The 27,008-nt window shown below is 32.6% G+C and overlaps 2 protein-coding genes across 6 annotated transcripts in view; both read right to left on the bottom strand.

Annotated features, from left to right (window-relative positions):
* The window catches only part of LOC136987603 (protein FAM114A2), a 46,369-nt gene extending 30,888 nt beyond the window's left edge, over positions 1-15,481 (bottom strand). Inside the window, exons 1-4 of one of the 2 annotated variants that reach the window (XM_067285367.1) lie at positions 15,465-15,481; positions 7,618-7,690; positions 6,948-7,535; positions 5,676-5,760 (exon numbers count right to left, since the gene is read on the bottom strand). In XM_067285367.1, coding sequence (XP_067141468.1) covers positions 5,676-5,760; positions 6,948-7,526 — 664 coding nt within the window. In that variant the 5' untranslated portion in view covers positions 7,527-7,535; positions 7,618-7,690; positions 15,465-15,481. Of the gene's footprint in view, positions 1-5,675; positions 5,761-6,947; positions 7,536-7,617; positions 7,991-15,464 lie in introns of those variants that run through there. The other variant, XM_067285366.1, reaches the window with a different exon arrangement.
* A 2,549-nt stretch (positions 15,482-18,030) lies between these two features.
* Positions 18,031-27,008, bottom strand: part of LOC136987531 (nucleoporin p58/p45-like) — a 38,958-nt gene continuing 29,980 nt past the window's right edge. The window contains exons 11-14 of one of the 4 annotated variants that reach the window (XM_067285274.1): positions 25,203-25,407; positions 23,324-23,389; positions 21,379-21,468; positions 18,031-18,287 (exon numbers count right to left, since the gene is read on the bottom strand). In XM_067285274.1, coding sequence (XP_067141375.1) covers positions 18,127-18,287; positions 21,379-21,468; positions 23,324-23,389; positions 25,203-25,407 — 522 coding nt within the window. In that variant the 3' untranslated portion in view covers positions 18,031-18,126. Of the gene's footprint in view, positions 18,288-21,368; positions 21,469-23,323; positions 23,390-25,202; positions 25,408-27,008 lie in introns of all 4 variants that reach the window. The other 3 variants (XM_067285276.1, XM_067285275.1, XM_067285277.1) reach the window with 3 other exon arrangements.

Here is a 27,008-nt window from a genome sequence, read left to right as displayed (position 1 = left end):
ATATTAAAATTGCTAACTGTTTCCAGCCCGTACTGCAAAGGGCTATCTTGAACAATTAGTTTAGTTTATTTATATTAAATCTCTCAATAAATCCTAGAAAAACAAAAATCATGATTTTTTTTAGTCTTAATTTAGTTCTTGATAACCAAAACTTACAAATAGTCAATAATGTTCAAGATCTTGGTTTAATATTTGATCCCAGACTGTCATTTAAATTACACGTAGAAAATGTGATTTAAAAAATCTCCATATGCCGGGGAATGATCTGGCATAATTTTAAACCTGTATCCAACAAAAATACACTTCATGCAAGATTTTTTTACTAATATTCAATCCATAGTTGACTATCCTTATTGAATAAACTTAAATATATTTTAGACAATTCAGCATTAACTCTAACTTTCCAGCTTACCTTTTACAGACACTGCCGACATAGCCCACTCCTGTTTACGTTTACCCCTCCTCTTCAAATGTATACAATACTTTGGTTATGTATACAATACTTATATTTCAATGGCTTACTCCCTTCACAATATATCCACATTTGCATCCCATCCATTACCACAACACAAAAATCCTGCATTCACATACCATTTTTCCATTTGAATGTCACTATTCAATCATTTTTATATTGCCAACATAAAGCAATCAAAAATCTCAAGGACAAGTTATATCCAGATCTACAAATTTAAAGTCATTTGTAAAATAGTACTTTATTATAATTAATGTTTTTATCAATTCATTTTATATCTGAGCAACCAAAATTAATAAAAATTCTTTTTTGTTGTTGCAAATAAAAAAAAATTAAAATTTGGAAATTTTCAAAATCAATAATGTTACAAATTTTCAGTTTTACTGTGTCTTGTGTTAGAAGAGTTTGAAATGTAAGTTTAGAAAATTAGTAGTGGGTCAAGATTGATTTTGAATTTAAAATGAATCTAAGCCAATTCAATGAAACAAGGTATTAATTATACCATTAAGAAGTGAAACAGATGTGAAGCAACATACATATTGATGCCAAACCAAAAATTTTATTAGGAATCCAAGTAATAATTAAACCCAAAATAAACAAAAGTTTTCTACTTTGGATCTTTGTTCACTTATAGATAAATCTAGACTTACTGACCAAGCAAACAATTTTCACACATTTAAAAAAAAATTTAATGTAGACTGGCTAAGTATATTAAGAGATTGTTTCTAGTTTTTTAATGGGTTTAAATCTCTCTTCTTCTAGAAAACTTACATACAAAAAAGCAGATTGTTCTTAGATTATAATGGAACTTCTCCCAAATAATCTCAATAATAGTGATTTTTATAAGTGACTACATTTATTCAATGTAGTCACTTAAAATAAATATTGAATAAATATAGTTATAATATTGAATAAATGTAGCCACTTTTTTGATAATTTTGAATAAAAATTACATAGATCTGCAAGTAAAAAACTGCATAGGATTTTCATACATTTTCTTATACATTTCAACTTGGTAAAAACAAAAAAAATACCAAAAAAATTCCATCTCGTGAAATTTTTTGTTACACTCAAGTTTTTGTTTGTATTTAGCTTAAAATTCCTAGTTAACTTAAAATTTAGTCTTCTTTTTTTTATTTAAAAAATGGCCTTAAAACAAAGACTTCTCACATTAATTCTATCAATAGCTGAACTTGGCAATAAATTTAAAAAAAAATGTTAATGGTTGAAGTTGTTAGTGATAGGGGAGAAGTGGGTTAAGTAGTTTTAGCGTTAGGAGGAAGGTCACATGATCACATAGAAACAGGTTAAAAGTTGATAGTGAGTAATATTACTGGTGACGTTGAGCATGTTTCGACATGTTATCTGGGATACAGTAATACTCTGAACTTACGCGATAGGTGGGACCGAGCGATAAGCTTGTAAGTCGAATTCGCGTAAGTCGGGGTATAATTTCGCATATAAATACATACAAATTATTTTTAATTGGGGACTAAAGAAAACAATAATTTAAAAAAAAATGTTTAATAAAATCTTAGATAATACATATGTATAACAAATTATATTATTAAAATTGTAAACCGAAGTTATTTTGATGTAGAAGACTTCGTAAAATCTAACAAATTTCTCTGATGGCTCAAAGATTTTTTTCTCCCACAAAATTTCCTCGTAGCATGCTAATAATTTTTTTATTTCTCGTTTTGTAGAAGAAACGCGCTCTTCGCTGGAGCAGGGCCGGATTATCGAATAGGCAAAGTAGACAAATGTCTAGGACCCGTAATTCGGAGGGGCCCGGCTTCAGTGCAGAAGATTTCTGTTTCAAAACGAGTTAAAATTATTCAAGAAATTCGATAGGACAGAAAAGGCTGTATTTAAGAATTCCTGCTAAGCTCTGCCCGACTAGTCATTACCTATAAAAAAAAAGCCAACAGCACAGTGGTGTAGCGTGGGTGTCAGCCGCCCGGGGTGGAGAAAAATTTCGCCACCCCCTTATTTAGGTATAAGTAATGAAAAATTCCGTGCTCATTTCAATCGGTCCGAATCGTAGGTGCGACAAAAATATGAAATGAAATGGTTTAAATTTTTACAAGATATTATTATTTATTGTGAAATTTTGCCGCCCCCTAAAAGTGCCGCCCAGGGCGGGCCGCCCCCGCCGCCCTACTACGCTACGCCACTGCAACAGCAACCCGTGCGTCAGAAGTAATGTACTGTACGCTACAAGATCTCTCGCACCATCTAGGATATGATATATGGTTACGATTTGTTTTTTAAATCTAAACTTATACGTTGCGACATCGCATATTCGATATAGCGTTCAAGTTGCTCGAGTGCGAGGATATTACAATTGAATAGTGTTTTATAAGAGTTAAAAAGGGTGACACTACGGTGTGACTTGGGGTGACACCACGATATCCGCACCGGGTGTCACCCATGCTAGCTACGCTAATGTCACATTATATAAGATTTGTTTAGAAGCAACTTATTTAAATGGGGCCCCAATTCAAATTTTGTCTAGGGCCCGCTAGAGGCTTAATCCGGCACTGCGCTGGAGTCTATATTTTCTAAAATTTGTAACCCCTTTTCATTTTTGTATCAAAGTCTTTAATAATGTTAACTTTATATTCCAAAGATAAAGTTTTTCTTTTCTTGTTTGATGCAGAAGAATCAGTTCTACTTCGTTTGGATAACATAGTAGAATCTCTAAAGTCTCCATAGATACAACAAACACAGACATAAATAACACAAAATAAATTGTAGCTATGGGTCGATTCCATGCGACATGTCCAAACGTGTAAGCAGAACAATAGTGTGGGGGAGTGAGTAAACAATAGTTGTGTGTCACTCAAACAAAAGATGAATCGACAAAATTTGAAAATCGTGTAACTTCGGGTTCACGTAAGTTGGGGTAGCATAAGTCGAGGTATTATTGTACTAGGAATAAATATAAACAACCTGCTGTTGGATTAGATCATGTTTCAACAAGCTAAATAAGTTCATTATCTCGCTGGCCATCTAATGCCACACTCAGTTTATATCCAGCATTTGAACGCTATTGTGCTTGTATTTTTATTCCTGGAATATGGCTCGCAGAGGTTGTGTAATTTCTCCTGACAGCTTCTGTTATGTTTGTGGTGAATACACAATGAAAAGTCAACAAAGAAACATAAGTGAGTTTGTGAAGAAAGTTTATTTTGTATATTTCAAATTGAAACTTGAAGATCAAGACATAGGCTCTGCATAAGGTGTGCAGAAGATACAAGGAAGATCTTCGTTTGTGGTTTAAGAGTAAGAAAAACTCATTTCGTTTTGGTATTCCTATGATATGGCGTGAACAGAAAAATCACACAACTGACTACCACTTCTGTTCAGTAGATGTTAAAGGATTTAATACAAAAAATAAAAAGAAAATATTTTACCCTAACCTTGACTCAGCTATTTGTCCAGTGTCCCATGGTTCTGAAATACCAGTTCCACAGCCACCTTCTAATTTAGATGACATCCTGAGTAAGTCAAAGGACTCAGACACAAGATGAATCTAGCTCAGATTTTTCTGTTGATGAAGGATCTCAACTTTTTTCTCAGAGTGAGCTCAATGACCTAGTAAGAGACTTAGGTGTTTCAAAAGACGCAGCCAAATTGCTAGGACCAAGGCTAATAAGCAAAAACCTGCTATCATCTGGGACCTCATTTTCGTGGTACAGGCATCGAGAGAGAGAATTTACTCAGTTTTTCTCCAAAGAGGGAAATCTGGTTTATTGTAATAATGTTCATGGGCTCACGAAGTGCATTGAAATAGAATACGATTCATCAGAATGACACATCCATTGATTCGTCTAAAACTAGCCTCAAAGCAGTCCTACTGCATGATAGAAATGTATTTGCATCGCTTCCTATGGGACACTCGGTTCATATGGGAGAAAAATATACTGACTTGGCTACGATTCTTGAGAAAATCAAATATCAAGAGCATCAATGGATGGTTTGTGGAGATTTCAAAATACTAACCATGTTGTTGGGTCAGCAGGGAGGTTATACAAAATATTCTTGCTTTCTTTGTTTATGGAATAGTAGAGCAAGACAGCTGCACTGGACAAAAACTGACTGGCCACTACGAGACAGTTTAACCCCTGTGAGAAAAACGTCATTAATACAACATTGGTTTCCCCAGAAAAGTGTTATTACCATCTCTTCATATTAAATTGGGGCTCATACAGCAGTTTGTCAAATCACTGCCAAGAGATGGAAATTGTTTCAGATATCTGTGTTTCAAGTTCACGAAACTGTCTTAAACCAAGTTAAAAGAGGGAGTTTTCACTGGTCCTGACATAAGAAAACTTTTATCTGATCTCCTCTGTTTGGAAACAATGGGAGAAAAAAGCATGGGACTCTTTCAAAAATATAGTGCATAAGTTTTTGGGGAATACTAAGGACCCTGACTACAAAACCATTGTACAATACATGCTGGCAGCATATGAAACTCAAGGATGCAAGATGAACTTAAAAGTTCATTTCTTACACTCCCATATTGACTATTTTCCCAAAAACTTAGGAGCCTACAGTGAAGAACAGGGTGAAAGATTTCACCAGAATGCTGTGATATAGAGAGACGTTACCAAGGAAAATGGGATGTCAATATGTTAGCAGATTACTGTTGGATGCTCAATCGAGAAACCAGAGAAGGAAATTGGAAACGAGTTCAGAGAAGCATCAAAGAGTAGAAGAAAAAGTTCCATAAGAAAAAAGACTAGACCTAAAATTGTGTATAAATATCAGAAACAATTTTTTGATTAGTTGTAAGAAAATATAATATATTTAGTTCATTGTAATAAATAAGAGTTTTTATCAAAATTTGTTTTTATTTTACAAAAAAGCTATATGGGATGGGATGTTATGGAAGTCATTTTTAGAACCTCCGATCTTTAAAACATATAATTCAGCAAAAAATATTCCAGGCAGCTGGAAAAAATTTTTTTTGCAGACCTGTGTTATCAAAATAATTTTATTATTTAAACAAGCTCAGTGTTTAATAAGCAATTTATATACAGTAATTTATAGTATGATTATACTATAAATTACTATTTATAAATTACAAACAAATATTTATAGGTATACCTGAAGGCTCATACCATTTTGTCTTGCAAACTTTTAAATCTATAAACTACATTTATCTCAAATTATATATAAAAATCTCACAACTTACTGACTTGAGACGTAAAGACAGATACAGAAGAAGCAGCTGTAGAAAGTATGGACGACTTCCAACCTCCCCAACCCCATCCAGAATTCTATAAAATATTTTTTCAATTATTTTGTTGCTTTACGATAATAAAAAATAGAAAACAAATCTTATTAAGTAACAAATACAAATTTATATTAATTATATTCACAAAATATAATGTTTTCTGATTAACTTAAAATTATATCAATAAAATTACAATGTTTAAAACATACTTTATTGTTATTATATATATTATTATTTTTAATGCAAATCTTGTATAGAACAATGGAATACATTATAATGCAATTGGGTACTAACAGTTCCTGACTTATTAAAAACTATAATGTAAGCAAATAAAATATTCTACTAAATTTAAAATGAACAGTAATACCTCAACTTATGCTACTCTGACTTACGCGAACCCGGAGTTACGCGATTTTCAAATCTCATTGATTGGTCTTTTGTTTGAGCGCCACGCAACTCTTGATTACTCACTCCCCCCACACTATTGTTCAGCTTACAGGTTCGGACGTGTTGTGCGGAATCGAAGCATAGCTACAAGTTATTTTGTGTTATTTATTTCTGTGTTTGTTATATCTACGGAGACTTGAGAGACTCTACTACGTCATCTAAATGAAGTAGAACTGATTCTTCTGCATCAAACAAGAAAAGAAAAACTTTATCTTTGGAATGTAAAGTTAACATTATTAAAGACTTTGATACAAAAATGAAAATTTGTGAATTGGCAAAGAAGTTTGATCTACTGGAATTGACGGTCAGAACAATTATAAAAAGTAAAGAAAAATTGTCGAAGCTGTGAAAACTTGACAGAAGGCCTCAGTTCAATTGAAAAGGGGTTACAAATTTTAGAAAATATAGACTCCAATAAAGAGTGCATTTCTTCTACAAAACGAGAAATAAAAAAATTATTAGCATGCTACGAGGAAATTTTGCGGGAGAAAAAAAATCTTTAAGCCATCAGAGAAATTTGTTAGATTTTATGAAGCCTTCTACATCAAAATAACTTCAGTTTACAATTTTAATAATATAATTTGTTATACATATGTATTATCTAAGATTTTATTAAACATTTTTTTTTTAAATTATTGTTTTCTTTAGTTTCCGTCCCCAATTAAAAATAATTTGTATGTATTTATATGCGAAATTATACACCGACTTACGCGGTTATCACTCAGTCCCACCTATCGCATAAGTTTGGGGTATTACTGTACCTTTAATTGGATACTAACTTACATTTTCTTCCTTCGCCGTCAAATTTTCCAATTTTTTTAAGACTTCCACTTCTTTTTCCCGATGGTCTGGAGACTTGGCAGCTTTTTTCTGGTTTTTTTCCAGTCGTTCTTCAAATCTTAATTTAACTCGACTTGGTTTCGTTTTGACATTTTGAAACAAAGCAGATTTTTCTTCGGACCAGTCAAGTTTAGAATGCTCATCTTCTAAATCTTGCAAACTATTTTTCGTTATCTCTTGTGCATTTTCTAAGTTCTCGTTCTTGACATTTCTTTCTGTAGAAAACTTTTTGTTGAGGTCGTCCATAACATTTTCATCTTTCAATTCTATATTTAATGGATTTACATCACTTTTAACAGTTTCTTCGGTTGTTTTGTTTTTATTTATACTATTTTCAGTAAGTACCAAGTTTTCTTCTTTGATATTAGCAATATTAGTATCTTTTTCACACCCTGCAGACAGCTGCAACCTTTCAGAGTCGTATTCTTTTTTTACCAAAATTTTATTTGCGTCTCTCTTTAATTCAGACTCTTCACCTTCGTCGGCACTTTCAAATTCAATGTCACTGTCGGATTCGGACATTTCTTTTAACTATTAACACAAAAAATTTAATTAGTAATTAATTATTTTCATATTGAACGGAGTAAAAAAGCAAAAACATAACTACACTCACCAAAAAATTTTAAAATTTATCCTTTCAGATTATTAGTGCAATTATTTTCTTATCATAGAGAGTTTTTCAGTCACTGGATCAAGGAGAACAAATTATTCTTTCAAAAGAGATAAAAAAGATAAAAACAATTAGTTTTATAATGAAACATTACAAAATAAAAATAATACAGTAGACTCATTTATCTGAGATGAATGGAAAAAATGCCATCTTCATTTAATGTGGTATAAGTTTAAATCTTGTATCCAGTAAATAAATGTCAGGTTTTGCTCTTTTTTATGTGAATGAAGCTGCAGACCTGAGCTGTTAGTGGACATGAACTTAAATATACAACACTTCTTGATAAAAGCTCAAGGTCATGTGGGTCTAGATAGAGAGTAACATGCATGTAAATCCCTAAATGTATTTGTTTGTTTGTAGCATGGAGAATACAATAACATCTTGAAAAACAGTGTATTCACATGTGCAATATTGGGTTAACATTAAATATAAAACAAATAGCAGAGGACTGGAGGTAGATCATCAGAGCCTTCCTTCTAACAGTAATTAGAGAGGTTGCGGCTGTCGTTTTCAGCCCAAAACGTGTATGTCGGACATTCGAGCACCGCCATCTGGCAATTCTAGAAGGTTGATAATGGCGTTCGCTATGTCTAACATGGCGAGTAGAAGATTGGTTTAAACTTCATTTTTTTGTGTTTGGGGTTAAAATTATGTCATAATTTTATTAAAATAATGATTATTTAAGCACTTATGAATAATATTGTAAAGAAACATGATTTTAATCCAGAAATTATTTAATTATTCAATTTTTTTGCAAGTGATGTGCCTATAGAATTCACATATATTTCTGTTCATAATATCTTATCATAATTCTGTAGGAGTAGGTTTGTTCTTTCACAGCATCTTCTACCTTCAACAGCATAATATGTTTGTAAATTTTATAAAAATAATTTCGGATTTACATAAGCTACTACTTTCCTCGACAAAAGTATGAGATAGTCTATCGTCCGATCACACGGTAGGAGACACGACTCTAATTAAAAATAATTATTTAGTGTTATTAAACATCCTATAAATACTTTAAAATAGTTTAATTTATTTATTTACCTTCGCTGGTAACATTCCTCGTCGTTAAACGTTTCCGCCATTTTTCAATATCGTCCCACGAGTCAGTGAGCAATGTTCACGTCATGCACCGACTCATGGGATATTGTTGTGAACTTGCACTGCAACGTAGTTTACTTGGAGTTCAAACATCAAACGTGTATTTCTGCTTGCCGTACAAGTTTAACGTTTGAACTTCGGCCGCAACCTCTCTATTGAGTGATAATGATGTGGAAGTCAACTGTAGAGCTGCCAGTTGGCAACAATGTCACAGATCAATCTTAAATGGCTATGGTTGGGCAAAAGATAGATGGTGACTAAGCCAGCTGGTGGGTGATGGATGACTACCAGTCAGTCTAAGCCCCCACTCTTCAGTCCACCATGCTCTTCTTGGTCACTCTCACACTTGTTTTTTTCCTTCATTTTTACCAGGAAGCCTCATCTGGTGGTTACATCCTATAATATCCCAAATTTGGGAAGAGAGTTTTTCTTTCTCCAACAGTGATTTGGGTCATGGTTCTTATTAATGATATAAATCATCAAAACATCAACAAGCTGTTTTGTATGTATTGTACTAGATGTTCCTGGTAGAATTCCTTGTCAGATGCTTTTGGTGCAAATTATATAATAGACAAAATATTTTGGACCCAAACAAAAAAATTTTAAAGAAGCACAAAGAAACTAACACATGCAACTACTTCACAAATCATTACTCATAATTAACGGCACATTTTGCCAATGTCTAGATTTTTCTTCCGCTTCTCCCAGCTACAAAGCAGATGAGCCGTAAAGCCATTTGCGACAACTTAACGACTCGTCGTAAGATTTTTTGGCATTCCAGTTAATGCAATCCCAGACAATCGAGATTCTACTGTATAATATAAAATTCAATATTAATATTTTACAGTATCATTGATTAATAAATAAAAATTATTCAATAACTCTGCCGAATGTTATTGATTCAAATCTTAAGTTTTATTCATCAAACATAATTTATAAGCTTAATATATTATGTTTTCAATGAGTACCATTTTAATCAAAAACAAAATTCAATTCCAAGAGGAAAAAAACTGAACATAAAACTAAAAACAAAAGCAAAACTTGCATCCAAAGTGGGATGTTATGTATTCATATAAACCTAAATTTTGGGGCTTATCTTAAGATGTCTTATATAAACCAAATATGGGATTAAATTACATGTTTATGGCTACAACTTTGCCACTTTAAAATAATCTACAGATGTGATGACGTCCTGTTATCACAATTACAAAACAAAGCCAATTTCACAATTTTTTATTGTTCTCTAAAATTCTTATTGTAAAATAATTTGATCTAATAGTTGATAATGGCATCTTACTCATTCATCTTATCTTATTCATTGAGGTGGAGCATTAGTGAAGTCTCGTCGATCAAACAGTTTAATCAAAATCAATCAAACAGATTTCGATTAAACTTTGCCATTTTCCATTAATTGCAATGAGGAATCCAAAAATGTAATGAGGGTCCATGACTTCATTTTTGATATATAGAGGTATTAAAGTGACAACGTCCATGTGATAGCACACCTAACAGAATTTAGGCCTAGGGGTCAAAAATAAAATCATCATTGCATGCACCTAATGGAAAAAGGTATGAGAAATGAACAAAACATTGTTCTTAGATCGCCTCTCCATGTCGGCAAGTCCAAGTATCACCTCTCCGTACCCAGCCAGTGCAACGATCGTGTCTCCTATGGCCAGCAGGTACATAAATCGCCTCACCTATGGTCAGCAGGTCCCAGGATAGCCTCTTTTGTGGCAGTAAGTGCAAATTTCACCTGTCCATATCTGTCAGGTACAAGAATTATCTTTTCTATGCCCGGGTTGCTTCTTTCTGGCTCTGCCTCAATTCTATCACAATATGACAGTCATGGGATGCCCTAGTTAAATTTAATTTTTAATTGATATTTTAATTTTAAAATATTTGGGAAAAGATTAACCTGAGGCAGGGCTCTAATTCTAGCAAGCCAGATGGGTACATTATCTACCTCCAATTATTTTTCATAATCAAATATATATATTTATTTATTTATAAAAATTTGGAATTACTGCATAACCATACTAGTTAAACTTCCTTTATACCAACTGCCTTACGCTTTCAATAACTTAATTAAAAATGGTAAAATTAGTATGAACAACCCAGCATATTATGGTTTATATTTAGTGAATAATTTCAAGCTTTGATTTGTACAGTGTGATGATTCAGATTAGTTCACTAATCTAAATCTGCACTTTAAAGTCTGCTTAATCTGAACTAATTTTGTCCCTTTTTATTACAATTTTTACTTAGTTAATATAATAAATTTTATATAGTTCTGGGTTACTCTATATGCCAATGTATCACTTAACATGCCTACAGAAAATCTCTCCAAAGCTAAGGGTCACATTATACGACTGGGATGAGATGCAAACCTTTACAGCAGAGTGGTAAGCAAGTGGAATGGTTCCTAATGATCATTGTGGGCAACTTCTTGTAGCTAATTCTACTGCAAATATTTCCAATTAAACATTGTTTTTGGTGAACTTATTTAACATAGAGTTTAATATAAAAATTCAGTATAAACGAATACTACATCAAATGCTATTTACAACGGTTGTTAAGTCGACTATACAGCATCAATACAAATGGCAAATCCAAAGCAAAAGCCTACTGCAATTAGGGATTGCATTACCAATAATCAAGTAAAAAGAATGGAAATTCCATTTTTTTTAAGTAAAAATTTACAAAATCAAAATGGTGTTGGATGAGCAATTTTAGCAATTATAGGTTGGCAGTGAACATGTTAAAGACAGAAATGTCAAATGTTTTTAAATTATAATATTAGTTTACATCATTTATCTTTTAAATTATCACTTTATAGTTCTTTACAATTTTTAAAGTATTATATTACAGCAATTCTGGAAAGTTCAGTAATTTGTTTCTTAGCTTGTAACACTGGGAGTGCAACATTTTAGTTGACAAAGTGGAATATGCTTATTTCAATGCGAGTGCTCGCACTGGCCATTTTTTACATTTTTTAATCACGGCAACTAAAAACTTACGGCACAACCTATTTTCTGGGTGACAAAACTTTTGCTTTTCAAAATAGGAAAAAGAAAATTCAATTGATCTTAGGGCACTAAAGAGTACTTAGTTGCCAACTCATTGACGACACTGCAACTAAACAATTACTAGTGCATTGATTTTTGAATTACAGTCAAAATTTAAACATTTACCAGTAAACCAGTAACATTTTAAAGATTTGCCATTTTATCCATAATAAAAAAGTCAATAAATTTGCAACTCCTAACTATAGTGTTCTACTATGATATACAACAGGTAGTGGTACTATCGTGGTACAATTCTGTGTGAACTAAAGATTCTCAACGGGGGACATGCAGCCCCAGAGAGCCATTGAGTATTTCAGAGGCTGCAGAAAAAATTTAAAGGATTGGGAAGCAACAGGAACTGCCAGGACCACCCAAGCTATAATGACTTCAAATATTTAACTATCAAAAATAAATGATTATTTCCAAATATGTAATAAATGTCTTCATTCCCACAGACATCAGAAAGCATCTTATAATACAGTAGAACCTCGATTATCCAGACTAATTGGGGATGAAGGTAGTCCGGATAAGGAAAAATCCAGATAATCAAAAAATAATACTGTACTGTATTTAAATCGTGATCAAATTTTCAAGAAAAAAATGTTCATTTTGAATTTGGACTACTACTAACCAGCACTAACACTGCCTATTGTTTAAAGGCCCTCTGGGGGAGCAAGAAGACGGATTTTATAAAATAAAAAGCAGTCGAAACTGTCAAATTTTTATTCATAAAAATGCAAATTATTTATCATTTTACGACGAGTAAAATTTTTTGTCGCATTCACGGCTTTTAAGTAATGCATAAACATTCGAGGTGCGAGGCCCCCGGACCGCGAGGCCGTAGGCGGTAGCCCACGTCGCCCATGCCTTACACCGCCCTTGGCCATAGAAATGATGTAATTCGAATATAAATTACTGTATTTATAAATATGTATGTCAAGTTATATTTTTATTACAACGCAAAATATATTAAAAAGTTTAGGACCACTGTGCCAGGTGAGACGTTGTTGGGACAAAAAAGTTATGCATTCCATCACGTACATAAACAGTGTCACAATCACCAAGTGCAAATCAGCAAATTTTTAAAATTTTTGTTTATTTTGAACAATCCGGATAATCGAGGTTCTACTGTATTAAAATTATCTACATGTAATTCAAGATCATCATTTAAAATCATGCAGAATATTGAATGCATTCTCTTTTGTTATGCACAAGCTACAAATTTAGCATCTTTCCTTTTTTTTAATTTATAACATTTTTAATATCACTTTTATTTCATTCAAAAGCTAATATATTAAACTTGAAAATCATTACAAAAAAAGAAAAGAAAATGAACAGTCTCCCTAACTCAAAGTGAGCTAATATTTGCTGTATAGGCTTTCTTATTGAAGTTTTGCCACAACAGAAATTACAACAGACATTATTATTGCTAACAATCCAATGACTGCAGAACAATTATGAGAACTATTATTTTAATGAATAAAAGAAAGAGAATACTTTGTTAGTAAAGCTAATTATGATAATGCACACGGTATGTTTCATAAATCTTGTCCAAGTCACCTTGATATGCAGTAAAAACAATTTTATTCATCAAAATATTCACCTTCACATTTACAGTAGAGCATCAATTATCCGACCCCCGATCGACCATCACGTCGGTTAACCGACCACGTTCCGGTCGGCAAATTCAAATGTACGCTAGTGATGTGGCGCTATGTCTTGACTACTTTATTATTTTTGTTAAATTTTTGCGTGTTTTAGCTGGAAACACTGGCTCGACCACGAAAGGGAGACCAGTATTTAAACCAGGCTTAATTTTCTATTTTTTATTTATTTCTGTATTTATTTTGTGCAAAATAAAGAAATAATTTAACGACAATTATTATTTTTTTAAAAAATTTTGTTAGGCTTAACAGCGATGAAAATTCAACGCAAAGTACGTTAATAGCGATATACTAATATGCTTATTACATGGGATATACTAATATACTAATACACTATAGTAATAATGTATTTTTTCATACTTTTCAGTTATCCATTTTTTCACTTATCCGACCGACCTCGGTCCCCAATTGAATCGGATAATCGATGCTCTACTGTAATTATACTTTCTCAACAGGAGGGCAGTTTGAAAATACCACTTTTATAAATGATTTGAACGACTTCCAAAAAAAATCTTTCGTCACATTTGGCAGACTTTGAGGAGTATCGTTCATCACGAGTACTCAAACGTCGGTCAAATCTTCGCAGCAGATTTCTACAGCTAGCAGCTACAAAGAGTGTGACAAATTAGGACCAGAACGGCAATCTTGGGCAAATCGTGGAGACATTTTTTGTTTTTACAAGATAACTCTCACCCACACATCTAGAAATTACAAGAAACAAAATAACGGAATCGGGACGGAAACTTTTACCTCGTCCTTCCCACTCCGCCAACTCGTTTCCGTCGGATCATCACATTTTTTTTACCTTCACATAATTGTATACAAGGAAAACAATTCACAAATCACGCAGCCATAAAAGAGGAAGCGACTCAATTTTTAATGCTAAAAATGGTATTTTCAAACTACCCTCCCATTGGATATGTGTAATCAAAGGCAAAGATGAATATTTTGGCAAGTAAAATTATCTTAAACAAAAAGTACAAGCACTTTTATTCACATTTCAAAAAACAGCATTATTTATTAGGTTACCCAATATTTTATATCACTAAACGGAGTAAGTTTAGAGTAAAAGTAAAGTACGGGAGCAGAACATCTTGCGGAGAACCATTTTGAAACCCGTCGCCGGCATAAGAATAGTCTGCACCCTTTAAAAGACGCAGCGGTTTCAAAGTCGGACGGGATACGGCAACGCAAGGCACGAGAAAGCAGAGAAAAGCACTCCACTCGGAGAACCGTAGAGAAAACGGGCCCCATTTAGGCACCGGACAAACGAACAAACCCGGCCGGACGCTAACTCACAACCGACCGCCGGAAGCATTCGCCCGTCGGCGGGCTTCAAATACTTTGGGCCGGGCCACAGACGGTTAACGTACGGACGGACAAAAGAAACGAGCGACGCACCGACACCGAGACGTCGACGGCCGCGGGAGGAAAAGGTAAACATCCGGCCACAGATACATTAATTTCTTTAGTTAATTAAAACCAAAATTAATCACTAAAAACTGGTAAACACGTGGCATTTTTTCTCGAGAGAGACATTTGCCAGACATTTCCAAAACACGGGAAATCAAGAAAAACCGCTCCAGGTACTAAATTAAATTAATAAACAATCGCTTAATTAATTAACACGATTAACGTTAATTACAATCAAAAGAATTGAATATTTGATACATTTCCGATCGACTCACCAGTTTTTAACCAGAATATATAAATGCCAACCTAAATATGACTTTAATATACGAATAAACTCCATTTAAACACGAACATTCTGCAAGATTGACAATTACGAGTGTAACATCGACTACGTATGGAAGCGCTTGCCATTTAAATTACCCGACATTAAAGTGCAAATTTAAATTTTAAAATCTTTTCGTTAATTATTCGAGCTAAAATTGATCGTCGTCGTCTTTAATCGATTTATCGATAATCGAATTAAGACGCAAGTAATACTTACCTGGAAGTTTTCACGCATTTTAAAATTACTTTTCTTGCTGGACACGTGGCAACACTTTAAGTCGACAGACGATAAAATTTATTATTTAAACGAAATTTTTATCGTTTTTTTAACCGTATTTACAGTTTAAAAAATAATAATGATAATAAAATGGAATGAAATCTGTGCAGCATCAAAATTATAAATTGATCTTTCGCTAATTTTCGCGATTTTCATCGACATCGAACACCCGTTTATGCAATTTTCTTTTTTCGTTTACTTAATATAAAATTAATCCAATTTGAGTTCTATTAAGCATTATGATAAATTCTTGAAGACTAAGTCCGAACACGAACCCAAATTTCCCGATGAATGGATTTTCCCCACAGCGGTCGGTGGATCGCTGTGGGGATCCGGGATCGAATTCGGGAGATCAAGTTACCGGGAAATTTTCGCCATCTGTTGTGTCCCGTTATTCAGCGACCGGGCGTTCCGATATGGCAGACTGCATAGCTCGTGATTACAATAAATTAATTGACGCATCGCGAAACAATTCGCGAATTTAAATGAACCATTATTGAAATTCAAACATTTAATTTCATAAAAAGAAAACTGGGATGCTTTGTTTCCTAAGCCCCCGAAACTGGTTCGATGCGTGGGCTGTGATCCGGCATAATTTTTGCACGCTTATGACCCTAGTAAAGATGTGGTTTAAAAATTACCGTATTTTTACAATATACACTTAGATATTAACACAATGCACTTTGGGAGGAAACGAATACGGGTGCAAAAGAAATAAAGCTTATATACAATACACTGTTACTTTTTAATTTTGGAAATTTAACCAGTCCCGTTAAGCCCCCAGAGTTCCTCCCGTGTGCACGGTCTCTGGCAGCTGACCTACAATGGAGTAACCAACATAGACGAGGTACTGGAAATAATGCACGAGCCCAAACTTCCGACATATTTGGATTAAGCACGAAAATTTTTGAATCCAAGATGGCCAGCCTCTCCCGGAGCAACGTAGTCTGGCGTCTTCCGCGCCTCGACTGTCGCCAATTTGAATTAACCACAATAAATTATGAATATAGATTGGATTCAAACCCAGATCCTTGATGACAGTGGGCCGATATGGTCTCTAATTCTCAAAAGTTAATACAGCATGCAAGAGTTGCTGTGCAGTGAAAATAATCTATTAAAAAATAAAGTAAGATGAAACATCACTATTAAAAAAAATACCATTACCTTTTTGCTGTATAAAAATGACAGTGTTAAGAATGACTCCATCATACAATTTGTCATTTTATTTTCCACCTCTATGGTGGATAAAACAAAATTAACATAAATTTATGAAAATTTTTTAAATCGACGATCGCGGGCCAGATATTCGTAAAAAAAAAAAAAATCAGTCAAAAATATTAATACTGCAAGCAATATCTTTGATATTTTACTGGCAATTAGGGGCTGTTCAATAAGGCATGCAACCTATGGAAAACCATGGGTTGCATGGCAATAGCACGAGTTATTTTTTCCTTAGATGATTGAATAGTACTGTAACTTGCTGTAAGATCTTCTCAACAGATATTCACTGTTAAGTGCTACATAAATATATGGGAACAAGTGCTTTGGATGTGTCCACAACTATATGGACACATCCAAAGCACTTGTTACATCTGCACAAACTGGCAGATATGTGGATAGATATTCAGAACTCTGCGGTAAACATTACTCGGAATGCACGTTGACCGGCGTTACGCGACACGATTTGACACGTACGTTTGTCCGAATCTCCGAACGTCTCGTTTTCGGCGTACGATACGACGTACTGCAGTTAACCGTCGGTTACGAAACCTATCGAACACACCGTGGTATGACCAGAATGACTGGATTCTTCGCTGCATTAAGTATCGAGACTTTCACATCAGACAATAATACTTCCAACAGTAATGAAAGAATTTTGATTACAGATGCTTGTTTTGTTAATTAAACTTGATTTATTTTCATCTGTCTCATAAGCTGGAGTGACTGGCCACCAAAAGCCAAAGTAGCCACACTTAAAATCACAGCCCTTTAATCTTCAGAGTGCCCGTCTAATGTCGAAATACAATTTGACGGGCAGTAGCGCATTCTGCGACAGTTGGCTAATTGGGATAGTAAAGGCAACCGTTTGTCAGTTCTAGAGTCCGATTTGGACCTCGGGCCCCTTTTGTAGATAATTTGGCCACAAAAAGATCCGTGGCCTTGCTTACTATGTTTTCTTTGCTATCGCATCGAGAGTCGGGCCAGTCGAGCAATACAAATTACGTTTGTCGGTAGCCGTAGCGACAAAGACGACACTTTTATACGTAGTAAGCGAGACAAAAGGTCTCACTTACTACATATTATGATATTTGCACAGAAGCAATAAATCATATAAAATAGACGAAAAACAGATAATTAACGTGCCAGTGATGTATCATTTACCTTTGCCATAATAGAATAGAGAAGCGTAGCAAAAACATGCCAAAAAAGTTTCAACGTGTTCTTGCCAGTTAAATACGCCAAGCCTGTCATAAAAGAACGATTCCATTAAGCAACTGCAAAAAGATTTTGTACGAAAATACAATAAAATTTTATTTCAAAATTATTAAAATTTGTATAGGTAAACTTAAAACTCTCAACATTAACAACATTCTGTTCGGTTTCAAGTACTTGTCCATCTCTTCCCTCTCTTATTGCCTGCGGGAGGCTTCTGAAGTTGAAATGGCTTATTTTGGTTACTTATGGGATAAGGTGTCTGCAGGGATACGTCACTGTTCGGAACTAATAACGAACTGCCAAACGTAGAATTTGTATTGAGAGAACCTAAAAAAAGAAAAACAAAGTCATACATTATTATAAAATATTTTAAAACATAATGATAAATTCTCAAAAAACAATATGTTTTAATGAAATAAAAGCATAATTTTACCATTAAACCTTGTCGAAGTAATTAAATTAAATTTACGCACAGACAATTTGCTAAGATGAATAAGAATTCTTTTTAGCAAGTTGTCTGTGCGTAAAGTATGTTATTCATAAATGTATATTAATGATTAAACTGTCATTTCTTAGAGAATTTTCTATATAAACTTATTTACTATGACTAGGCATAATTTTTACATTAAAGTTACATCAAAACATTTTTTATATATATAGTAAAGTTCCATTTTAACATTTACATTTTACATTACACATTACATTTTTATTTCTGTTGTTCCATAGAAACATTAGAACTTAACTTCAATTTAACATTTCTCGATTTTACGTTAAAGTTTGATTTTAAGGAGAAATTTTTAACCATGCACCCAAATACAATTTCAATATAACATGTGAAAGATAAAAGGATACTGGGTCATTTTTGTGTTCCAATTCTTTGCTCACCGTGATGTCACAAGCTAAAAAGGGGCTAGATTTAAAGATTGGTTTTCATTACACATTTGTGTTCTGAAATACAAATATTAATAATTGACATTATGTTAATTTAATCAAAATATAATAAACTGGTCTGTTTTGTTTGCAATTAACAATGCAGTTATCATTCCATTCCTTTACACCACTTAATATATGAATTTAAAGACTTTACCATTAAATTTTTGTGACAAAATAATGTATAGCATGATCCCATTTTATAAGTATTTGATGCACAAGAACTCAATATAATAAACCATTTTCTTCTTGCACTCTTCCCAATTTATGAGACAAAATATTTGATACAATGTACACCAATTGATAAATATAAAAACAACATGTTGTAATCACTAGTTTGACGAGATCAAAAGTTCCAAACGCTACAATTAGATGGCTCGTAGGACCCAATCTCTATTTCCTTGTCTCAGTCACTAGAGTTAGTCAATTTGTTCTAATGCAATTGTACAGTAAACTTAGTAAACTTTATCCCTACAGATCTTAACAGCCATAATTACTGATTACAATTTCACTGAAAAGCAATTTTATTTTACTTGTTTTCTGCTTATTTATTGTCTTAACTAAGGTTTATTTTCTTACAATTTAATTAAAGAAATATCCGATAAGTTAGATATTTGTCTTTCTCGTTTCGTAAGTTATTAGTTCCTTTTATATCGACAAATAACCCAAACAACATTCATTTATTTTGTATTATTTAAATTAAAATCATTGGAACAAAGCCAAATTTCAACTGTAGGAAATAATGAAAGAGCTAGTTTCAATTTGCAAGTTTTAAGAAAGGAATATGCTCATAAACTAGGGGTTTTTTTTTTCTTTAAACTCCTCCCACTCCGAGTACTAAGAGGGTCTTTATATTAACCCATTGCGAGTTTGGCCGGACCCACAATAAGGTATCCGGGAAACGAGGATCTAACAAATCTAGAACGGCCACTATCCAAAAATTCCCGAAGGTTTCCGACTCATTCGGATTCAATATTGGATCTCCAGAGATAGGCCGATGCCTTGATGTCTTGGCCATCTGGCAGACAATAAATTGGAGTTATAAGGTGTATATGAAATTATATTGATCCCATTCACTCATTCACTGATATAAAATGTTTCACGAAAGTAAATGTCTTACCGGGGAGAAAAAAAAAACACAATTTGCTTGCATTATTTTAAAGTACTTTTCTTTTGCCTTACTATTGACTATTTTTTATTAAAAGATTTTGATATTTAGATTAAATAACTGTAAATAATACATAAAAGTGACATTGTTTACAAAGAATTATTAATTACAAAATTATGTGAAAAGTAGCAGATTGTCAAAGACAGTCAAGATGAAACCTCCAGCAAAACACAGTGGAACACCATTTATGTTTCACATTTGTGTCATTTCACACTGGTCCCAAAAATTTTCAATGGTAAAACATTTTGTTTATACTTAAAAGTTTATTATGGATCCCATTCATGCATTGCTTCTGTTCTAGTAAAGATTATAAATATTACAGTATTCTTTTAGAAAATGAATTCAGAATATCTATCAACAGAACATATTCTTTGTTCTATTCTCAAATTCTTTGTTCTCTTCATATTCCTAAAATTAAATGGCATATTCTCTCTGAAAATGAGCATTAACAATATATAATTAATCAATGGGTGTGAGGTGGTCAGAATACAAGTTAGTGTACACATTTTTTTGTATCCTGTAACAGCAACACAGTTTGTATAAAAGCTATTAGTTCTGCCATCTTGTGATGAAGCCTTGTTTAATTTTGATTAGTCGGTTTGACGGGATATGGCAATTTAACACACAGTCAATCCAAGTAGGGATGTTTCCCGCGAAGACATTCTACGAAAAACTGGAAAAACTTCGAAAACTCCACATCCGTCAGTTAGGCAAAAAACCCGTGACTAACTACCGGTGTTTGGGATTTTATTCACTCGGCCACTGGGTAGTGGCCGAGTGAATAAAATCCCAAACACAATTCTGATTGCACATCTTTTTGGTTCAGTCCATTAAGAAAGGTATATATGGTACTCCACTATAATATGTTTAATTATTATTACAAAAACATACTATGATCAATTTCAATGTTTGATTCAATTTAATAAAATACTTTGTAAATTTTAAAATTATTTGTGAACTTATGCAAACTAAAGCTAAAAGTGAGCAAAACTGCAGCCACATTCTTTCACAATTTGAGAAAAAAAATAGATGCAATTTCTTAAAGATTTTACCATTAAAGGGGAGGGGGTATCAAAGATTATGAATTACTGACAAAACAACATGAGATAAAGAATCAATGGCAGATGCCACTAATTACTGCTGTAAATAATATGTTAAGGAAAAAGAAAATTAAATTTATCAAGAGAATTTTCAAAAGATTAATATAGAATATTCATAAGTATTATTGCAATATCAAGTTAAATACATCATCTCAAATTATTTAAGGAAGTATTAAAGACAAAAAATAAACGGAGAAAATGAACTCTTACCGCTATTTACCTAGGGGTTTGAATATGGAGCTACTTCCGAGATTTAGCGCGGAGCTAGAGAACAAATTTGGCTGAGCACTGAAAGATCCAGTTCCCAATCCTAAAAAAAGAAAAGAAATACACAATTAAATAATGCTGGACCGAACACAAATGGAACATTATAGTAAGTGTATCAATTATACAAGTGACTACACAAAAAGCTTATTCGTGAGGAGTAGGCTTGATGACAATAGAAATGGTGCCTGAACAATTTACCACACGCCACCAAATTTATTTATTTAAAGTTTCGGATGTTATCCTTAGAGTCCGCAGAAAACGAACGGTAAAGATTTAAGTGTTTGGGGCCGTCCATAAATTACGTAAGGTATTTTGGGGTGGGTGGGGGTCAAGAATTTCTTACGATTTCTTACTCGGGGGTAGGGGGTAACAGAACTCGTTTTACGTAATACAGGTATACCTCGTCTTACGTCGGTAATTGGTTCCGGGAGAGGCGACGTAAGTCGAATTTACTTGTGTAGTTAAGACGTAAGTCGAAACTACGACTTACGTCGTAACTAAACGCCAATAATGGAGGAAATGCCAATAATGAGCACTTATAGACCGCTAAATAAGACAACAACAGAAACACAGATGTTTTCGTGTTTTGTTTTCTAGGATTTATGATGATTATATTAACATTTACTGTAAATGTACATATTTTAATATGATTTTATGTGCTTTCAATGCTTTTCTAGTGATATTACGACTTCGACGTTTGTGGCGGACGGATTTAAAGTCGAATAAACTGACTTAAACTCGATTTTTATTTTTCCGTATACTTTTATGACAAACGGCGTATAATCGGGAACGACGTAACTCGAGGTATACCCGTATTCTCATTTTTATTTTTTGATCTCGTCGAGTGGTGGAGTTTTGAATTTGGGTTCAATTTGGCGGTTTCTATTAAGAACGCTCGTCGTACCAATGCCATCTTGTGTGACATGATAGAATAATAATGCTAGCAGACTCACACTCTACACATTTTTTATCATGGGAGAAAGGCAGTGTGGTGGTTTCTCTCTCTTATTTTGTTTTGTATGACGTTTCTGTTTACACGTGTAGTAGCTAGTCGATCTGTCAAAGTTTTTTGCATCCTTTTGTGAAAATTAAAATTAATATTAAAATGAATATTTTGACATTGATTAATGATGATGATAACGAAAAGATTGTCGATAATTAAAAAATAAAGTACTTAAAATAAATTGTTCATTCGAATTCATTAAATTTTTATATTTTTAAATTTGTTCACATAAAGTCTTTATAAATAATAGCACATATTAATTAACTAATTAATAATTATATATTTTGGACCTAAGATTTTTAGGGTTTCATAAAAAATTTTTTTTTTTTAAATCATGCCTAAATATTACATAAGATAGGAAAGGGGAGGGGGTATCAAAAAAAATATTACGGTTTCTTACACGGGGGTGGGTGGGGGTCTAGAATGGCCGAAATCGCCCTTACGTAATTTATGGACGGCCCCTTTCCAACGATATGCAGCAGAAGAGTAAGTGTAGCATCACCAAGCACCTTATTAAATGAGTTAACTTTTTGCCTCTTCTTGGCCTTTAATCTCAGTGCCAATCACACAATATATGTAATTTTATAAATAAATTTTTTTAAAGTTTGCACCAAATATGCATCTCTTTTTGTATCTTAAAGAGTAGGGAAAAAACAAAATAAATTACATAAAAAAAGAAACAGAATATAACTTCATTTAAAGTATGAATTAGTCAGTTTGAGTTTTGGTACATCATCATCATCAATACTGAAGTTATCAGTGATATTTCATAATTTCAATTATAAACTAATCTGTACACTTAAACTAATGCAAAAAGTTTTTATTAGGTTTTCATTAATGATAATTATATGTTAAACGAGTCAAAAAAATGTTTCAAATACAGGTAGAATGTTACCTGTTCCCAATCCTGATGAACCAAATCCTCCGCCTTGATTAGAAACAGTTCCTAACGAACTACCACCTTTAAAAAGAAAAATCTATTGTTAGTCAGTTATGGAAATTAAATAGATTTTAAACACCTTAAAATGTAAGTTTATACAAAAACATATTTGTTGTTTTACAGGTTTAATGTTAACAGGAGTCTTAAATATTTTATTTCCTTTATGGTTTAATGTATCAGAATTAATTGTTATTTGTTTAATGTATTGGTGATAAAAATATTTTGTCACGTTTGCATATATTTTTGTATTTAACGATACGACCGACGCGATACGAGTTACCAAAGAGGCGCCGTAAGTCGGCCCAAAATGCATTTAACAATACGTGCAATCGACCGGAATAAAGTTAAGATTCTATTTTAAATTTATCAAATTTATAAAAGTTTCTCAAAAAAGACAATACATAAAAAAATACCCTCAAACTTTGTCTCTTCCGCCGCGAGACCGTTAATTTCCGACGTGCACGAAAGGGACAAAGTTTGAGCACACTTTTTACGTATTGTCTCTTTTGAGAATATTTTATGAATTTTCTAAATTTAAACTTATTTGTCCCAGCAACCTTCTTTTCTTTTTTTTTATCAAATATTAAGATTCTATTTTTGGATCATTTGCAAACACAGAACTGTGAAGTTAAAAGAATTATTTAATAATTCACTTTTAGTTTTAAAAGGTGTTATATTTTACTTCCTGGGAATATTGCATAGAATACTAAATGTTTAATATATATGATAACAAACATAAATTTTTAAAAATGTTCAGATATCTCCATTTGGTAAGTATGGCTTTGTTTAACTAAGATATTTAAGAAAGAAAATAAAATGACAATAATTTTTGAAAAACAACTGTAATAAATAATTTTTGTTTGGGTATTATACTTTATTTAATGTTAATTTTACTATTACATATTTTTACTTTGAATTCAAAGTTTCATCAGTAGGTTGCAAAGAAAGAGTAACACTTTGTTTTTAATAAATTACACACTTATTTGTTACATTTTATCATTCATATATATTAAAATTTCTATTTCATAATCTGTTTTATCATCATACTAGAATTAAAAATGAGAGATTTTTACTTTATTTAACATATTTGTCTTTTTATTCTTTCCCTACCGAGTATGATCGGTTAATCAAAACCGTCCATCCACAATTATTTTGGATAATCAATGCTCTACTGTAATTAGGTTACAGAGAGAGAGAGAAAATTAAAGCAAGAACTTTTATTATCTTGTCAGCTTCCTAAAACAGGCTGCATAAAATCTCTTGAATTACTGTTGGAATCAGTGTATGTTCCCAAATCTCTTCATCACTTAAAAAATGTTCTTACTCTGAAATATTCATTAAAAATCAAAAACTGACAATTGCTCAGTGCCAACTCTGGGTTTACCTACAATCACATTTTCAGACCTTTAAATGAATATTTGAGCAGCAACTATTTCTCGGGTAATGAAGAGAGAATCAGAAACTTTACTGCAGTGCATCTAACTGAAATCAGTAGACTTTTCTGCAGCATGTTTTCAGAAGCTAGTCAATTGGGATGTGTTTCTAAACGTTTATACGATTCTGTTGAAAAATAAATGTTAGAAATTTTTTTTAATGTTTTAAGTATGTCTGTAATGTGATTACTGACTTCTTTTCTACTTCAAAAATTCTATTCTATTAGGAGTGTTGATAAAATAATATTTCTCTGCAAGAAAAGTCTTGATTGGCATTTAATCTATATTACAAATGTACCAAAATTATAAAAATTATAAAAGCTTTTACATTAAACTGTGGTGAAAATATACTAATGAGAAACTAGCAGAATAAAGACTTTTGAATAAATGTTTATATTTACCCGACGGATGCTGAGTTCGATTCAGTGCCGATGCCATCGCAATCGCCGCAGGACTAGGAGTATTAGAAAAGGGACCGGGACCGATCGTAACCGGAATTTCGGGATACGAATAAATACCATTTTTATTTTTCTTAAACTGTTCAAATACGTTTTTGTTGTCTCCGTCTATTAATCTCCGATACGACAAAAACTGTTCTTTTTGATGCTAAAAATATACAGACAATTATATTCCCTATAAAAATTATAATGGATATAAGTTTGATAATAATATGTATAAATAAAAAAAATTATTTGAAACTTTGAAGGCAAGATTTTTACAATTGGGTATTTGTTTGAAGAGATCAATCTGTGTGAAATTATAACTTTATAATACACCAATTAAATCCAATAATCTTATTTAAAATAAATGCCAAATGATACTTCTTGGTTTGAGTAAACGATTTCTCAGAACTTCTATGGCCACAGTGGCCAAATTGTGACTCTTCTAGACCATTATTGCAGCTCCTATATAGTTATACAATTTCTTTTTATAAACTTGAAACATGCTACTTACATATATATAATATTGTATGGGAGTCACAATAAGGGTTAGAAGAACTCCAGAAGAACCAAGTTTATATAGTAACTAATGTTGAAGAGAAAGAAAGAATTTGTACAGATAAATATAGTAAAACCCATCGTGTTGTTACAGATACTTTTCAATCTTGACTCTGCTGAATTCTCGGTGTCAAACTACTGTGTGACTATGCAGTGTATGTTAGAAAAATTTAAAAAGTTTATTGTATGTACATAGTGATGATGTCACAATGCTCTCAATTTTAGCTGTGTCTTGCCACCATACGACATACTTTCCATTTTAACAACAGAGTCATATCATTCATCTATCTTACTCCATTTGAGAGAAAATTTTTGAATTAAAATAACACGACCTGCAGTCCAAACTGGAAGTTCGTATATAGTTAATTGGAGACTCCCGTCCCTAACTTTTATATATCTGGTCTCAACTTTCATCTGTCTAACTCTGTTCTTGAGGTTAGGGAAAGACAGACAGACAGCCCAGTGGAAATTTGTAGGTCTACAATTTTTGAAAATTGCAGCCCAATCAACCAATGTTGTTAGTTTACAAAGTAAAATGCCATAATATTCATCACAAATTATGTTAGCATGTTCCAAAAGTAAAAAATCTTTCACAATGCTTACCATTAGGGTTTCTCATTTCCCGGTCTTTCGCTCGTCCCGGGATTTCGGGATAAAAGTGAACCGTTTCCCAGGATCCCGGGATATAATTAATTATTTTCAAAATATAAAAAATATCTTGAAATTGAATGATATAATTATTTTTCATTTTTAAAAGTAATTTAATACGTTCTGCAACTTCCAAAATCATAATATTAATAATGCTGTGTAAAATATATATTAAAATTACCTTTGAATTATGTAGAAATTTTCAAATAGAAAAAATTTATTAAAGTTTGTTGGAAACTGCTTTAAAAAAATGCCTTTGAATCGAGTCGAAAATTTAAAGAAAAAATGAACTTAGCTCAAACTTCTAACTTGAAAGGTAATTTTCATTTTTTTAAAAAAACATAACACAAAATATTATTGTAAATTTTTATAAGATTTTGAAAATTAAAGATGGTCAATACTCCGATCACTCAATCTGATTATTATTTTAATCGTGAAAAGTCCCACTACTGAAAATGCCCTTTCCAATTCAACGGATGCGAGTGGAATCGTTTTTAATGTATTTAAGAAAAGACAGATGTTACGTGTTTTTTCACCCGTAGCCCGGAAGATTTCTAGTTC

This window comes from Centruroides vittatus, unplaced genomic scaffold (assembly GCF_030686945.1).
Source record: "Centruroides vittatus isolate TY-2023 unplaced genomic scaffold, ASM3068694v2 scaffold_2520, whole genome shotgun sequence".
In the NCBI taxonomy this organism is placed as follows: Eukaryota; Metazoa; Arthropoda; class Arachnida; order Scorpiones; family Buthidae; genus Centruroides; species Centruroides vittatus.
The sequence above is the reverse complement of the archived record's forward strand: the minus strand, read 5'-3'. Positions and strand labels throughout refer to the sequence as shown.